Source organism: Tyto alba, unplaced genomic scaffold (assembly GCF_018691265.1).
Source record: "Tyto alba isolate M040663 unplaced genomic scaffold, T.alba_DEE_v4.0 Super-Scaffold_26, whole genome shotgun sequence".
In the NCBI taxonomy this organism is placed as follows: domain Eukaryota; kingdom Metazoa; phylum Chordata; class Aves; order Strigiformes; family Tytonidae; genus Tyto; species Tyto alba.
The window spans coordinates 7,744,777-7,761,726 of NW_024881300.1; the positions used below are offsets into that span (position 1 = coordinate 7,744,777).

General features: G+C 36.6%; 1 protein-coding gene across 3 annotated transcripts in view; it reads right to left on the reverse strand.

The window, feature by feature from the left end:
• Positions 1 to 164: 164 nt before the first annotated feature.
• Positions 165 to 16,950, reverse strand: part of ADCY7 (adenylate cyclase 7) — a 68,261-nt gene continuing 51,475 nt past the window's right edge. For all 3 annotated transcript variants that reach the window (XM_042797417.1, XM_042797416.1, XM_032998186.2), the window contains 15 exons: positions 16,289 to 16,369; positions 15,200 to 15,272; positions 14,238 to 14,335; positions 13,430 to 13,514; positions 11,620 to 11,757; positions 10,395 to 10,457; positions 9,756 to 9,794; positions 8,210 to 8,373; positions 6,943 to 7,024; positions 6,218 to 6,373; positions 5,391 to 5,537; positions 4,838 to 4,945; positions 3,914 to 4,028; positions 3,153 to 3,277; positions 165 to 3,037 (listed from right to left, as the gene is read on the reverse strand). In XM_042797417.1, coding sequence (XP_042653351.1) covers positions 2,891 to 3,037; positions 3,153 to 3,277; positions 3,914 to 4,028; positions 4,838 to 4,945; positions 5,391 to 5,537; positions 6,218 to 6,373; positions 6,943 to 7,024; positions 8,210 to 8,373; positions 9,756 to 9,794; positions 10,395 to 10,457; positions 11,620 to 11,757; positions 13,430 to 13,514; positions 14,238 to 14,335; positions 15,200 to 15,272; positions 16,289 to 16,369 — 1,621 coding nt within the window. In that variant the 3' untranslated portion in view covers positions 165 to 2,890. The remainder of the gene's footprint in view (positions 3,038 to 3,152; positions 3,278 to 3,913; positions 4,029 to 4,837; positions 4,946 to 5,390; positions 5,538 to 6,217; positions 6,374 to 6,942; positions 7,025 to 8,209; positions 8,374 to 9,755; positions 9,795 to 10,394; positions 10,458 to 11,619; positions 11,758 to 13,429; positions 13,515 to 14,237; positions 14,336 to 15,199; positions 15,273 to 16,288; positions 16,370 to 16,950) is intronic.

Sequence of the window (16,950 nt, forward strand, 5' to 3'; positions counted from 1 at the left end):
GCTGTTGAACAAAAGTACCTCACTACCTATTTTCCACTTAATGCAAATTTTTTTTTAAATGTTTTTACTCATAACCTTGATATAATCTCATTAATTCTATGGGGAATTAAGAAATACACCTCCTTTTCATGAGAATCATCAAAATAATTGCAAAACCAGACAAGTTTCAGGAAGTTTTTTATTTAATGGTAAAACCAAAAGTTTGTTCTTCAAAAGAGTTTGCTAATTCAAGACACAATTAGCTCTTCAACTGAGATACAGTGCCACTTTTTCAGTTTAAGAAAACAATAATGCTGTAAGGAAGATTTTTTTAAATAAAGTTATTTCCTCGATCTTAAATTTCACAGTTCACTCTCAAAAGGACTGCTGAAAACAATTATTTAAATACAGTTGCTTCTTAAATTGAACTTTTTCTGTGGTTGAATATAGTGCTCTCATTATACAGTTCTGATGAGAAATCAGAAAGTCATCCTCAGATACAAGCCCTTTGTCATGACACAGTTTCTGGCGTTGCACAGTACACCGACATTGAGCGAGCACTGGGAGTGCAGAATGGCCTTTTAAAACTGCAACAAAACCTACTTCTTCCAGTTTGAAAGCTGCAGCTCTTGATACCACTTTTGTAAATGAGGTTAAATGGAAGTTAGCCCAAGCAAGTAACTAGCCTGACAGGCAATACAATGTAAACAAAAGCATTTCAAAATGCTGTTACAGGCAGCAAATTTTCTTTCATAGATTAGTTACATCTACATGCTACTAGTTCTGTGAACAGAAACACTTCAGAGCCAGCTCTATCGATAGGCATAATGCACTTTTCCAAATATATTCATGAGGCAAATAGTCACTTTACCTAACATGACATCAAAGACTGCTGAAAGGCACTTTTGCCACATGCATGGTCCTTATAAAACAATAAATAATATCTCAAAACAAATGCTTACTACAAATAACCAACATAAAAGAGTAGCAAAAGCTGCTTGAAAGTTTACTCAACTACAACACTGACATTATACTAACAAGACACCAAGTACGAAACTTCCTTCTTCAGCAGAGTCCACACATGAACCAGACAACCTCAAACTAAGGTTTTCTAGGGTGCTATTTTCTGTCAGAGACTTACTACAAACACAGTTTTGACCTACCAAATTGACAAAGGCCACAAGCACAATTTTTAATCCACAGTTGGACAATATTTAATTTGTTTCTGTCTTGAAACGTAGTCACTTCGTCCTCTAAAGAAATTACACAGTAATTAGAAAGCGGCAGTGATGCATAGGACTGCTTGTTAAACACTTCTCCAGTATGGTTTAGTACTAAACCCAGAAATGTTAGCAAATGCTGCTTTGTTTGTGGAAGGGTAAGGCATAACAAAACAGATGTTGGACTCATTAGTCACTGTGCTGTTTAGTCCTACTACAGGTGGTGGTGGGGAATCCATCCTTAGTTAATACATATATTAACTGGGCACAAGAGGTTAGCTTTACAAAATACTATCATCTCCACCAACAGAAAACAGATTAAGTGATTGCAGAAAGTAGAAAAATGCTAATTTAGAAATTAGCAAAAGCCATTAACAGCTTAAAAACTTTACAAACTAAACTAACTTACAGCAAATCAGTTTCCGTGATCATCTTACTAATGCTCTGCGCCTGCATTCAGTATTGAGGCTCTGCTGAAACATGAATATTCCATTATGAATGGCTTTTTCCATACATCCTTTTGTAACTTGCAAACTCTACTTGTTTCATAAACTGCGTTGCCTTTAAAAGGTATATAAACCAGCCAGTGGCTAGTCAAATTGAAGAGACAAGAATAGGAAAAAAACCCAAAGCCCACCTCATACAGCTGTTTATACAGTATCTGCTACTGTTTCTAATACTATCTTATTAGTTCTTCAGTTGCCAAACAATTCAAAACAGATCATTTCTTCTTTCACAAGCTCCCTCAGGAACGCAGTCAGCATACAGAATTCCTGCTGGGTGTCAGTGATACAAGCTGTTACCAGAGCCTGTCTAGCCCAGCACGCAGGATAAACTGCAGGTGCTCAGTGCTCCTCAGGATCAGGTATATATTTTAAATTTAAAGCTCGAATTTTAAAGGCATTCCCTTATGTGGCTGTATGAAATGTGCCTGCAGATACTAAATACAGAGGCACAGGAATACAAGGGAGAACATGTAATACAACGTAAACACTCTGAACTAGATGAAAGTTATTTCTGAAGAGCTGTTGGTCAAGAAAGTATTTGCGTAATACAACGTACGTATGGAGGAGGTGAAGATAATGAAAAAGTCATCTGATACTGTGCAATTATTTTTTTTTTCTTTCAAAGAAGCTCAGCACAGTTATGATGTATTTGAGTTCCCTTGCATTCCTCTTTCCGCTATTCAGCCGTCTCTCGCTGTGAAGTCCGTTTGGCGTTGAAGCAGGACAGGCTCCAGGTGCCCCGGGCGTCACCGCGCTCGCCTGTGACGCCTGCAGCACTGCGGAAGCAGGTGTGTCGCAAGGAATGAGGCAGCGCATTGTTCTGACGGGGTAGGGAGTTCTGCAGTGCAGCCACACGTCGTGGTGTTACCGGAGCTGCCGACGCTCCCACAGTGCAGGTAAGGAAAGGGACTCACTGAAAACGCTCCATGGCAATTCCAGGTAAATCCTCAAATCATTTCAGGAGAGAGTAGTCTTTTTCAGAGCAGTGGTTGTGTGTCTTCTAGGAACTTTTCAAAACTTCTTTCAAAAAAAAAAAAAAATCATTCTCTTATCTTGAGATGTTGAAGAAATAGGAATAGTATATTTATGTTTTTAGAATAAAGTCCTTCACATAAGGAGGGAAATTCTATGTCTTCACAGAAGGGAGGCAGTTCTAGATCGATTTTGATTAACTTCACCGTAGCCTCAGTTCAGTCCCAAACCTTGGAATTTGGCGGTCTCAGTGCAAACAAAGTAAGTCCTCAGTTCTCCCTTGCCTTTGACATTAATGAGTCCCCTACATTCACATGAATATCCCAACTCCTGTAGTATTTTACTTGTTTCTTCTGTGACCTTAGTGTGAAAAGAATTAGAAAATTTGTGAAATTCTGCTGATTATTCACATTTTTTAAAAATCCATAAACAATCAGAAATAATTTCTTAGACATTCCAAGGCTGCTCTGTTTACCTGGATTTTCCCAAGTTCCCCCGTGCTCTCCATTCGGCTAGCGACATTAACAGTGTTGCCCCAGATATCATACTGAGGCTTCCGGGCACCAATCACACCAGCAATCACAGGGCCGTGATTTATCCCTTAGTATAAAGAAAAGCAGCAGGTGTCATTACTGAAGCAGAAAGTTACGGGATATCTAGCTTCATTATAGGCTATACGTCATGAGCTTCAGGGGAAAGAAGAAAAAAAACCCAGAACTTAACCCTGCAACACATTTCTAGCACCCGCTATTACCACTCTTCTAGAGGTATTAGTCCTGAGGCTCAAGAGATGTTTAGTGACTCATTCATTGTAAAAAGGTAAGTCGAACAAGCTCGGGCAAAGTTCATGACAAAGAAAAATTCTTCCTTTTCTACTTTTAAGTCATAGAAATAAACATTTGTATAATGACAATATTGTCCTTTAGTCAACAGTTAGTACCAGGGTACTTCACTCTTCATCCGTACCTTTAATATTCCCCAAACTCATCCAGCTGCAGTCTTTGTATCGCTCACTCCAGGGATTAGATGAGCCCGTCCATGAAGGAGCTTGACATTAAAAAAACTTAGACTAGACTAGACAATACTACCTTCACCTATTCAGCATTTTATATTAATCCAAATACGGTGTTCAGTGTTAGAAGGGCTCCACAGCACTCAGCAATTTACCTAAGTCATCCTAGCTCATTTTTAATTTTTAGAACTGCAGAGTTCATATTCTTCACAAACTGAACTTACCAATCCGTAAGCGAAAATTGTTAAAGGAATGTCGGTTGATGCCATCCAGTTTACTCATCAAGGCAATCCCATATTCCACCATAATCCCAATGTGAGCGTGCTGTCTTTCCTTATCCTACGCAATTCATAACACACATATTAGTGATCACAGTATAACGCAGAAGGTCGTGTCAGCCTGCTATTCCCAAACAGTACTACTTGTGAATAAAGTTTATACGGATGAGACCACTCATTCTCCTAACTGTGCAGAATTGCACAGTTCAACAAACATTCAAAATGGATTTTAAAAACTACATTAAATTCAACTGAAATGGCTATGAGACGACAAACATGATATGATTAGATTTTGCAACAAATTTATGTCTGTCCTTTAGGATTCCAGATTTATTTTTGCATGTTTTGTAAAATATTATATACGTGCCCCCTAATGTCATACATGAACCTGCTAGAGTGAAAGTGAGCCTGAGTACAGAAACTGGTTTTAATTCTTCTGGGCGACAAACAGTTTCAGATTCAGATCTAACATGGCACTTGAGGATTCTCTTTTTGTGCCAGTTCTCAGGTATCACAAAAAGCTTACTGTCCAACTCTGAGATGGCCTTTTCTTTGGCAACTATTCTTTGACTTACCTATTATTAGAGCTATTCTGTTATGCATCTAGAAATGTTAAGCTGCTTGAATCAAACATTAAAGATGTAACAAGTATGCTGGGGTTACAGACTTCATACCTGCTTAAGAAAAAAGTGGAACTAGGAGATAAATAGTGAATTCAGCAGGAGACAATACACTTCTATCATCTTTTTCCACGTTTCAGAAAGTCACTCAGTGATTTACTTTCCCTTTTATATCACATTACATTCTGTTACTTTGAAGCGTACCTACGTCCGCCCAGAGTAAGGACGGCAGATTTCAGAGACAACGTACCTGGTTGTTCTCTTGGCCTGGCGTAACACTGAGACCAGCTGCTGCCATGTAAGTGCTTCCAATGGTTTTTATTTTTTCAACACCACTAAATTTAGGTTTTAGCAAGAGCTGTTTGAAGGAAAGGAAAATAGAAACTTGAAGCTTTAGTACCATATTTTATTGTGGGATTTAACCAGAGATCTTATACTGTCTACAACAAGCATTAAACACCTCTAAGAATACTGTCAATCACACGAAGGTTATACAAGAAAGTCCTGAGGATTAGTTTCACAGTTTTGATCTACCTGCTCACAGGAGAAACGAACACACTGAAGTACTGAAATAAACTCCTGAAATTCAGGACTTTCAAACCATACCACTAATGCATTAGATGATGTAATTGAAAAACCTGATCAGATGGGAATATATCTCTCGAGATTGCAAGGCTGAAGTCAGAACGTTAGATCAGCTTAGCAGCCTTTTTTCCCAAACTCTAATGCTCAAAGGTCTATTGAAACATTTTATTTTTCAGTAAATATGTAATCCAGTTCATTTTTGGCAGAAGCTTAATTACCTCATCAAAATCAGCAATGATTTCATTTAACAGCCGCAAGCATTCCAGGCCTTCTTTATTGACATCACATTCGGTATAAAACACCTTAAAATCTGGTACCGATGCAAACATGACACAGACACAATCATAAGATTGATGGTACCAGTCCTACAGGAAAACAAATACAGTCACACATTGTCGGCAGTCACCTTCCACCACAGGTATTCAAAACCATGATTATTTGTTTATAACCAGTAATCGAATTAGTTCTCCCATGAAGTCAACTGCAGTACTTTACAGTGGGCATCTCTTATTTTATCAGAAACATTAATGAAATTGATTTGCCTAAAGAAAAGCTGATATCTCTATGTATCTTAAAGATTCTCATCTATTCTGGTCAGTACCAGTCCTCTGACACTTGCCAAAGGTGTGAAATCAGCCATATTTATTCTGACGGGTATCTTAAAGAAGTCCTTACTGATGAACCTCTCACTGGGGTTGTTACCAAGGAGATACTAACTGTTCCTTAATTAACTACTTTTAAAATAAGGCCTAGCTTCTCTGATAAATTACAGTGTTTGGAAAGCAGTGAATACTTTTAAAATATTTGCCTAACTCAAACTGTGTCCTGAAGCCAAACCACCAATTCCAAAAACAGATTTCAGACACTAAAAGTTTGCATTTTTTTGAGGCCATTTGGATAGCAGATTCTTGGGTTTACAGAGGTCTTGGGATACAAACAAGGCAAAGAGTACAGAACCTTAGAGTCCTTTGTGTGCTTGTTAGCATGACATCTACGTCACGGAAGTCTGATTTTCTGTCCTTCAGATAGTAGAAATTAAACATACCTCATTTCGTTTTTCACCAATGAAATATGCAGCAACGTGTGCTGGAAGTACATTTTCCAACAAAAGCCTGTTAACATTCTCCATCGTTTCAAACTGTTCATGTTCTTTTTTAAACTTATTCTTCCACAGACAATCCAGCCGACAGTAATAGTCAATCTGCAAAGGGACCAAATACTATAAATTAAATCCATATAATATCTTGCTGAAAAATATTAGTCAATTTATTCAAAAAGTGTAGTAGCAATAAAGTTTCTTCAAGGTCTTTTGAGCCTATATTGTTATGAAAAATGTGCTTTGAGAATGAAGGTCAGAAAAATACGAAGCAGTCGGTATGAATGAATGCCACTTGGGTGCCATCAGGTGTATTTACCAAAATGACATTTTAATAATACCGTTATTTTTTATCTTGAACTACTGCCTTGATTTAAATTGCTTATTGACATATTCAATATGGACATATAGATAGATCCAAATTGGAAGAATTTGAAACTTCTGTAATGCAAACACTACAGAAAAATGTAAAAATTTTCCCACCCGTTCACAGTAAAGATTTTTACATTATCTATAACTACAAGTATATTATCTACAACTAAGTACAAGAATATAATAAAAAGATAAAAATATATACTAATTTAGAGCACAATATCAATGAACAACACTTGCATTTTATCTAAATCAACTTGCTGCAAGTAAAATAACTAACCTATTGCTTTTTAAATACATACCTGTTTTGCAAGTAAAATTAAGGTTATGTAAAATAGAACCAGATATAAATTAGTTGTTATCCTTGGCTCTTTGATGAAAAGCCTGAAAAGAAGAATGCAATACAAAGTCATCTGCATCCTTTAAGAAAATCCACAAGGTTAAGGGTTGGGGCAGAGGGGAGGGGAAGAAGAGCGTAGCAGAAGAGGGTGTCTTTATTCAGACATATACCACCAGTGCCACTGTTTGTTTGTGCCAGTGGCTGGCTGGTTTTGGTCCTACCCTAATAACAAGAAAGGTTTATCATTCAGTTCAGTACATGAACTGCATTTCATGCAATGACAAAATGGATGCTGAAACCTTGGTTAGTAGCTACTGCAGTGAGATGTGTTCAAGTAAACACGGCTTCATCTGCGTGGAGCCATCTTCATTTCCACTGCACTGCGCTGCAGCTTTCCACCCCACACCCCCACAAACACACAGCCAACTAAACCCTGAAGTAGGAAAAGAAACCTTCTTATTTGTGGAAAGAAAGATGATAACAAGTAAAAACCTGAATTGCTAAAGCAAAGACAGCCATTAAATCACACCTGTATGTAGTTCCATACAAATCTGAGACGCCACTCACTATTTCATAGTAAGATCAGTCTGTTTTACCACATCTATTAATTTTCACCAACGCAAACTAAATTCTCATTATATGAATAGCCTGGGATTAAGAGGCTAAATCAAGAGCTCATTCAGGCTTTTTTATGCTGTGCTGACAGCTCACAGCCGCTGCAAAACAGATTTATCCTAATCTTCAGCTACCAGACTATGCTGAGGATCTGAGAATGACTTACAAACGAACAGTAAAACTCTTCCACACGATTTCTCAAGTATTTTTATAGTTTCTTCCATTAGATTGGAGAAATTGTTCACTATTGTACTGACTAGCAAGGTCTTGCAAGCACAGCTTGAGCATCAGACTTTTACAAGGCTTTTCTTCATAGTTCAACAGAAGATCAACCTTATTATGAAATTAATATCGTACACCCTAGTCTTTAATGTAAGCTAAGCTTCCAGAGACCTCAGAAGCCATAATACAGGATTTATCAGAAAACACACACTTTCTCTAAAAAAAAGTTGTTATGGTCTAATATCTCCATGTCCTTAACTTTACAGAAAGGTTTGTAATGTCTGACTTACATGATATTTTGATATTTTAATATTCTGATACGTGTACAAGAAAAATCTAACACCTCCTTTAATGAAAAATTGTTGTCAGTTATAAGAAACTTTACACTGCACCTGGTACTGTTGCCATAGAAGTTCAAGTTTCTGTGCTGAAGGGTGTTAAAAATGACGAGGTAGACAGTCACAGCAATGGACAGGAGGAGAACTTTGAGTTCGAAGCTCATCTGAAGAAATACTGAGCAAGCAATGAACCCCAATATGCAGCAGTAAGCGTAATACTGTAAAAGAATTTAAAGAGCAGTTGTATTATTTGGGCTTTATGCCTAAGAGACTTTCAAACCATAGCAAATGCTCTAAGTTCAGGATCTTTGTAGTTTAAATAGAAGAAATTACCATCACTTCCTAAATACACTTAAAGCTTTGTTTTTAATTGCACTAAAAGGCTGAACTTAATACTTTTTTTAGTTATTTTTTTAATTTGTTAAAAGCAAAAAGATTTAAACAAAAAGCATCATACCAACATATGCAGTGTGAGTTAACAGCTGAAGTGTTGAGAATTGATCTCCTGAAGGCTATTAATTGAAGCAATTATTTATTTGAAATTCAAGACTAACTTAAAGCTGGTTCATAGTCCAGTAAACAGGCTCTGAACCAGAAACTCCAACATTCTGGTCCTATTTTTGACAGTGCTCCCCCTTTGTAACCTTACCCAGGTTCTGCATTCCCATCTCCCCCCCCCCCGTAACATGTGAAGACCATGTCCTGCTACCCAACCTTAGACACAGCTCCTTCCTAAGAACTTGGATGCTAATAAGCATTATCAAGCTGGGGCCCTTGTCCAATGGAATTACTGAAGAATGTCCCCAAGGAATCACAGTTCAGGCGAGGTGTCCAAGGTCAGCATGCGGCTGGGGCATCAAACCTGTCAGGTGGTACAAAGTGTTGTGCAGACAGAATTGCTCCCTGCTGCCGCCTGCACAGGTATAAGATGCTGAGCCAGCATATTTTGTCTACAAACAACTCCATAATTACCTCAGCTTCTGCTCCTTGAGAGTTTATTTCTCTTTTTGTACAAAGCACAGTTTAAGATCAGGGAGATTAGCTGAACAGTTAACATTTCTGCTGAAGTTAATGAAACCAGAACAATTTATGGGGCAACTCAGAATCAGAGGCTGTATAGTAACATATTACACCAACTCTGTCCTCCTAATGGCATTGAGGCTAACCTCCAAAAGATAACGCACACTCACTGTTACAACCCTGAAGCCAAACCTCTGAAAAAGAAAACACTATGCAGAGAACACTGACACAGGTCTGTTGGCCATTCAAATCCTTTCACTCTATCAAGATACTTTACTGGGACGCTTGCAAGTACATTGTTCATCTTTCAGACTCAAACATAATAACCATCCTGTTCTACTGCTTTTTCCTCAAAGTTTTAGATGTAATTTTAAGTCTGAAATTTCAAAAAAACTGCAAAGCCATGCTTCATTCATCACAGCAACAGCAGCTGAAACATCCTGATTTCGTGAAGAACTTTTCTGCTGTCAGATACTTAAAAAGGCTGTGTCTTATACAGCAACAGAACCTGCCAGTTGTCAGTAACATGTACAATAGTCAAACGACGAGGGGTTTAAAGTAGCATGTATTCACTACTCACAGTTTCCTCAACGCAGGACTGAGTTGTGTTTCCAAAAGGCTGATTTACAGACATGCAAGAACAGGAAATTATCAGATAAGTACAATGTGCATTATATACATATAACTTGTCATTTGTCATAAGGATCGGAATTAAAGAGTCCTCACACAGCCTGCTGTGCATTGTTCAAAAACATGTCCATCATCTAAAGGGTGGCCAGGTGACAAAGAAGCATCCCGAACATTTGGATGACCTCAAAATAGAATGCTACTTTGTAAATAAAGAGAGAAATAAAAGAAACCCTTAGAAAGAATCCTTTTGTGTCATTAGTGATATGCTTACTAATATATGCTATGTATCCTTACAGAAGTGCTAAAGAACACCTGTCAAAGGTGCTGAGTAACCAAAACAAGCCAAGACTTTGGCTTTATTCACAAGTACTCCAGACTTTTGAAAAGCCTTAAAAGATGCACAGTAAAGCCATAGCTAATGATAGAAAATATCCCTAGAACTGCCTTGTGGCACGAGTAAGTTTTTGTGTTCAATGATTTAAAAATGCTATCTTTATAAAAAGATATCAAAATGCTGCCCTCCGTCTATATTACACACACCATCCAAGACGCATTTCATTTTAACCTTAGAAATTAAGAGGGTACTTACATAGGTGGTAGCACACAGGTCATTTGATCCAGTAAAGTTTGCTGGTTTGCTCTTTTCAGTAGTCTTTAATTATCGGGAAAACAACAACAAAACCACCATACAAACTTGTTAGCATGTAGTCACTGGTTTTAAGTTATTTCTCCATACAGTGAGTCCTGATCCAGTTGCCCTTTCAGTGCTATTGCAATATAAACATTGAGTACAATGGTACCCCATGTAGTTGTATTAAACATATGCACACACGGTGCAAGAAGATTAAAATTGTCAAGTATTTACTTAATTTTTAATTTGGGGTAAAGTTGAGCATTAGCTATGCTAATCTAACAGCTAACTGGCACAAACGTGGTTCTGTCTCACCCCTCAGTTTCACAGCTGCTGTTCCTGTTCTCTTATAGGCTGTCTCTGGTGGCGTTCACATGACACCACTGTGAGTCAATTCAAGGACCTAAGCCAGCAGAAAAACAATCCTACAAAAGAAAATGAAGCACTTTCTACAGTATAGCTTTCAGAATAAAGTGCCCATGGAATCAGAAGAATGGCAGACCAAGCACGTGCGATCAGGAGGACATCACCTTTTAGTAGCTAGCTCTCAGGTTTAACATTTAGCATGATGTGTCACATAAAGCTCGTTTATAAAAACCACAGCAGAGTGGTCTTGACCATGAGGTTATTCCAAAGGGTTGTTTTCAAAAGTATGTACCCCAGGTGCAATACAGCACTCAAACTATAAAATACAGACAACATTTGCATCTTAGTCTAGCAGTCACTACCCAGAATGTCTTTGGTTTAAGAGAGCCAAGTTATAGTCTTCCCTCCATCTGCATTATTACTCACTAGTGCAAATAGCACAACAGACTGCTTAAAACTTCTACCTGCTACAGCCAAACATTTAAATTTACATAAAAAAAAATACTAGAAGACCATCTTAATGAAGAGGATTACAGTCAATAGTAATTATAAATGCCATCTGGAAAGCAAGAAAAGGTGGTGCAAACTAGAACTCGAGTCTATCACAGGTACTTTTAGTTCTACAAACTGCAATGTTTTACTTTTAATGCTTTTACATGACATCGTGCATTAGCCTTGTGTAAATCAACTGATGTTGCAAACCAGACATTAGATAAAGCACCAAAAAGCACGGTACTCAGTGAAAAGAATATAGGAAGTTACTTAAACTGTGGATGTTACAACAAATTCACAGAGTAAAGATAATGCTATTACTTACCACATTAAAAATGGCTATAATCAGCAAGGCACCTATAGTGATGACTGCTAAAGGAAGCCTCAGCAAAGGCATCGTTTCCACCTTTTCTGAGATAGAACAAAGGCGGCGCAGGAAAGGCCACTGTTCTGAGCAGCACTTCTGTGAACAGAATTGGTTTGTTTCAGTAACACGGATAACACTTTGATACATGGAAAGAAATATTTCTAAATATAAAATACTTTTTCTCTGCAGGAGAGTGTCAAGTGTCTTTGCTGGAATCCTACCATAGAACTCTGATTCTAGTCATTCAGATTAAATGCCTAATGCCTTTCCACAACTGAAAATAGAGATAATGCTTCTTTATTTAAAAGGGGCTGGGTGCTAAAATTTTCTGAATTTCTGCTTTAAACATTCAAAGTTATGATCTGATTGGAAGTTCTTGAGCAATATTACTAAAAATATAGTTAGAACCTACATTGTACTTTTTAGTTAGAGCTATGTTATATTTGGAACTACGTTTTCAGATGACTAAATTGAAACGAATCACAGACAGTCCCCTTTCTTGCCATCCTTCCATCCTCCATTTGCTGCTACTGAGAAAAACATCTAGTAAAGTGCATTTTTAATGATTGCAAGCATTATTCAAGGATGCTATACCAAAACACCCCCAGTGTAAAACTCAAGTCTAATGCAATTGCAATCTTGGAATTTTCTTTTTCTTTTCTCCATGTGTTTTTACGTATGTAGAAACCGTATGTGCATACATATACACACACACCTCTCTCTCTCTCCACAGATTCTCTCCATATTTATATATGGGCACATATATCTAAAAATCCATCCACCCATATATATATATATATATAAATAAGATACATAAAATCTGTACATGCTATCTAACTGTACTTTTAAATTAATCATAAGACTTTATCCCATGTACAGAGTGCAATTCATTTTTTTTCCTTCCCTTTTACACAACTTGAACCTGGCTCTGTAAGTTTCTTCCTGTGGCAGTTTTCCGGGAAGACCTCCATGACCACTCTGCAATAGGATGACGGTGTCACCTTCTCAACAGAACTTCAGAATCCCCTCTCACCCTTGGTCTGGCACAGCAATTTGATGAGTGTAAGAAACCCTCTTAAATCCCTTCTCTCTCCCACCCCTGCCTCCATTAGTTCTTGGACTGAAGAAGATTTTTTTTTTTTTTTTTTTATTTTGAATCATTGAACTCTGTGTCACAATGTGTTGTCACTATGTCATTTTTAACAGTAACTGCATATATTTAATACTGCAAAGAAAAAGGAACTACAAATGCAAAGTGTCCTAACTGACGTAATGGTGAATTTAGAATTCTAACAGCTATGAAACGGTTGCCAATAAATTATTCATGTCTATAATTTTTTTAAATGTCTGTAATCATTTAAACATAAATGATTATGAATACTAGTCTGGTATTCAAACTAATTTTTATTTTAATATTGTTCCTAGTATAGAAAATATCAGAGTTTACAACCAAAATTACTATTAAGGGAAAACAGAAAAATAATAAATTTTTAAAACCCAGCCCCACTCAGCAAGTGTTACTATCTTCCTCCTCCCTCCTACCCATCTATTCTGGCACTTGAATAATTCTGAAATATAGTGAGAATTTTCAGACATGAAAATCTGTTTCAGGAAATTAAACCTTCTGGTAAGATGAGGTTCAAGGCTCCCATAACTCCTACTAAAATTATATTGCTTAATTCATCATCCTAAAAGATTGACCAAGGTGCCAAATTAAATCCATCCACTTTTGAAATCAGGTAACTTTTTTTTTTTTTAATAAACTTACCATACATTTCTCAGCAAAGCACACAAGCAAAATAAGTACAATGATGATGGCAACAATGCCAAAGGAAATTCCTAGTTTTGCAGTTCTAAATGGAAGAGAAAACATTAAACAAACCAGTGTTAAATGAAAAAAATTTTCAAACCGCAACTCAGACTAATGTTTGCTAACAGTGTTTCTCTAAATTTAAATATAATTTCTCTTCTAACAGCACTGGATGACCATAACATTGCACAGGCTATTGTTGCTCTGTTGCACAAATACTATAAGATATTCTACTCCTGTCTACTGACAGCCTGAACCACTACTGCATGCATAAACCACATGGAAATTGCACTGCAACAGCCATGAAAAACAAATAGATCATAAGCTTCAGAACTGTAAAATGTCTGCTTTCTCGGAGGTATGAGGAGAAGCTCAAAGTTCCCTCCTTGTACCTCTACAGACAAAAGGATCAACTGAGCACATTTTAACCAGCTAATCCCATTTTTCTATTGCTCACTCTGTGCTTACAGCCAACTATTCCTGTAAAACAGTATTTCTCACTTAACTGATCATCTCCCTGTGTGTACTAAGCAAACACAATATTAAAGAAATATTTCTGTTTTATTTGCACACTGATATCTAGGTTCTTATATCAACAACATGAACGCACTACTTCTTTAAGGAGTAAATTAGTCCTAAGAGGTGTATGTTTCTTAAATGTAAACCCTCAGGAACTCCATAAGACTTTAAAAAATTTCATGCACATGAGTCTCACTTTAGCTATTGGTTAATTTGAATTATAAATTATTAAAATACTGACACTTACTTTGGCATTATAAACATCTGTATCAGAAATATACAAAGGAACACGAAACTGGCACATGCGAAGTAACTCTTCAGTTTTAGAATAGGAATGCTGCGATACTGAAACACAGATTATAATAAATTTTAAGGATAATTCCAGGGTTTTTTTAAATTCATTACATTTTTGTGATGACACATATATGCAAATTTATACTCTACTATTAAAAATATACATAGAACTAAAAGAAAAAAAAGAAAACCACCAAATAAAATTCACTTGAACATATGTCAAGAAAAATAGCCCAGTCCAAAGGATAATTTCAGAGAGAAAATCTGAAGAATTTCAGAGGGAAATCCACTAAGCATATAAATCAGCACTTCACCGATGCACATACTCAAAATCCTTATAAAAAAAGGATAGACACAGAAGTAAACCTAAAGTGTATACACACACACACCCCCCAGTAACTACATATAGTACACCACAGCACAGTAAATTAAAGAGCAGTTATTCAAACAAAGAAAGTACACTGTACCTAACAAATAACAGTATTATACTTGGACTGAAACAACTACAGAAAGCGTTTTCACTATGGATGTAGAAATACTTCAGGGGGTTTTGTGGGTGGGTTGTTTTTTGTTTTGGTTTGGTTTTTTTTTGTTTGTTTGTTTTTTTAAATCTCATTACTATATGAAGAGCTCTGAAAAGTAAAGTTGCCAAACTCCTATTAACTCCTTCATGGCAAGGCTTTCAACACAGATTAGAGACAATCTCCTTTAATTTACAGAATAAGCATTCTCATGGGAGAATGACCAACTCAAGCAAATCATGAGATCTGCTTTTCATTAGTTACCAAAAACCATACTGAATGTGCTGTCACCTCCAGGATCCAATTTCAGAATGAAAACAGTTTCCAATATATTGTTATGCTGCTGTGAAGTGCAAAATCAAAGACCAAAAAGGATTATTTTGCTCTTACCAACCTCTTTTTCAAGACCAGGTTCTGCAAAAATGAGTGAAAATCCACAAAAGTCATCCGATTTGCCACACCATGGACTGCATTCAAAGAGACACACGTTACAAAATGTACCCAACAGGCCAAGGAGAGTATGCAAAAGCTCTGTTGTAGTACGAGACTCCACAGTATATAGGATGAAAATGCTACTGTTTTACACACATTTGACAGTTCTGCAAAGTCTTTATGTTTCACAGCATAACATATGAGCAATTATATTTTTATGTAGCTGACAGGCAGATCCAGAACACTCACAGACAGCAGTGTCTGCCAGTTACATGCAAGATATAACCCCAGATCTTCACTAAGGTTTACAAGTAGGAAAGTATAATCACAGATGTTGGAGATGGCTCACAGCCTCCAACAACTTCCCCTAAATAATATTAGGCCCCTATTAGGAATAGCTGGGGTACAGTGATAACAGCCTTGCTATAGTTTAGATGAACAAAAGAGTTTTCCTCCCCAAATTCACTGTTTTACATTCTACAGGAATTTAAACACTGTATTTTAAATTTAAAAAACCCCAAACCCAACAACACTGCCTGTGTTTGCCTGCTTTTAAATGCAAATATAATGCCAAATGCATGACCTGCTACTGATAGGCCTTCAGTGAACTAGACACTAAAGCAATTTTATTATTACCCCCCAAAAAACGTACTTTGACTTTACACATAGGTTTTGTTCGGGATTGCACCCCAATTTCCTAACACTTCTTATTTTAATAAACAGAAGACAAACATTAACTTCCTATCCCCGTTTGGCTCATTACATCAGTCATAAGAAACAAAGCAATAATTTTGCTATTTCATAGTTCTATACTACATTGAACAGCTAGACTAACCATTGGCTTCTTGCTATAATAATGCAATAATACTCACACTATATTCAAATTAAAACAAAAAAAAGAAACTGAAGTAAACAAATATCGAAAAAAGGGAAGACAAAAATCCTGGTAACTTCTCATTTTTAAGAAATAAATTTTATATCTAGACTTAAAACTGAGAATGCAAATTATTCTCAAAGAAAAGATGAATTAAAAACCCAAAATATTGCATACTTAGTTGAACTGAGGCCCTCAATGGTTGACATCATTTCATCATAAATATCTTCCTCTATCCTTCCCTTCTGAGATGAATTTCTGAGAACGAAATGAAGTCTGTGTCACAAATGCTATCCAGAAACAATTAATAGCTACAGAGGACCACACTTTCTCAGTACACAAGTGGGGTAAGCCACCAATGAAAAGTTAAACAAGAATGCTTCAAACTGATAAACATATACATCCGTAAGCACTTTACTAAGCATTCCTCTAGTTACTTAAATCATGCATGCTTCAAGACAATGTTTTGATAAACTAAGAGAAAGTTTCACAAGCAAAAATCATCTGCTTAGTTAACTCAGTGGTACAGGTACCATTGTAAGCATTTCTACATATAATGTCAATTTTTTATTACACTACATGGCATACACTAATACTACTAACCACACTGTAAAATATAATGTATATTTACTTACATTGTAAAGTTAAACTGTATTTATTTTGTACTATGATATTTACAAACAAATCTAGCATCTCTGAGTAAGAAAACTAAAAGCTGAGGTAGCACAAAGAGTTACAATATATACATGTACACAATATATGAGGTATTTTGATTTGCTTTCCACTCCTCTTTAGGTCTCTTACTTCCCTACTCCCATCCTGCTACAGCCCATAAAGCG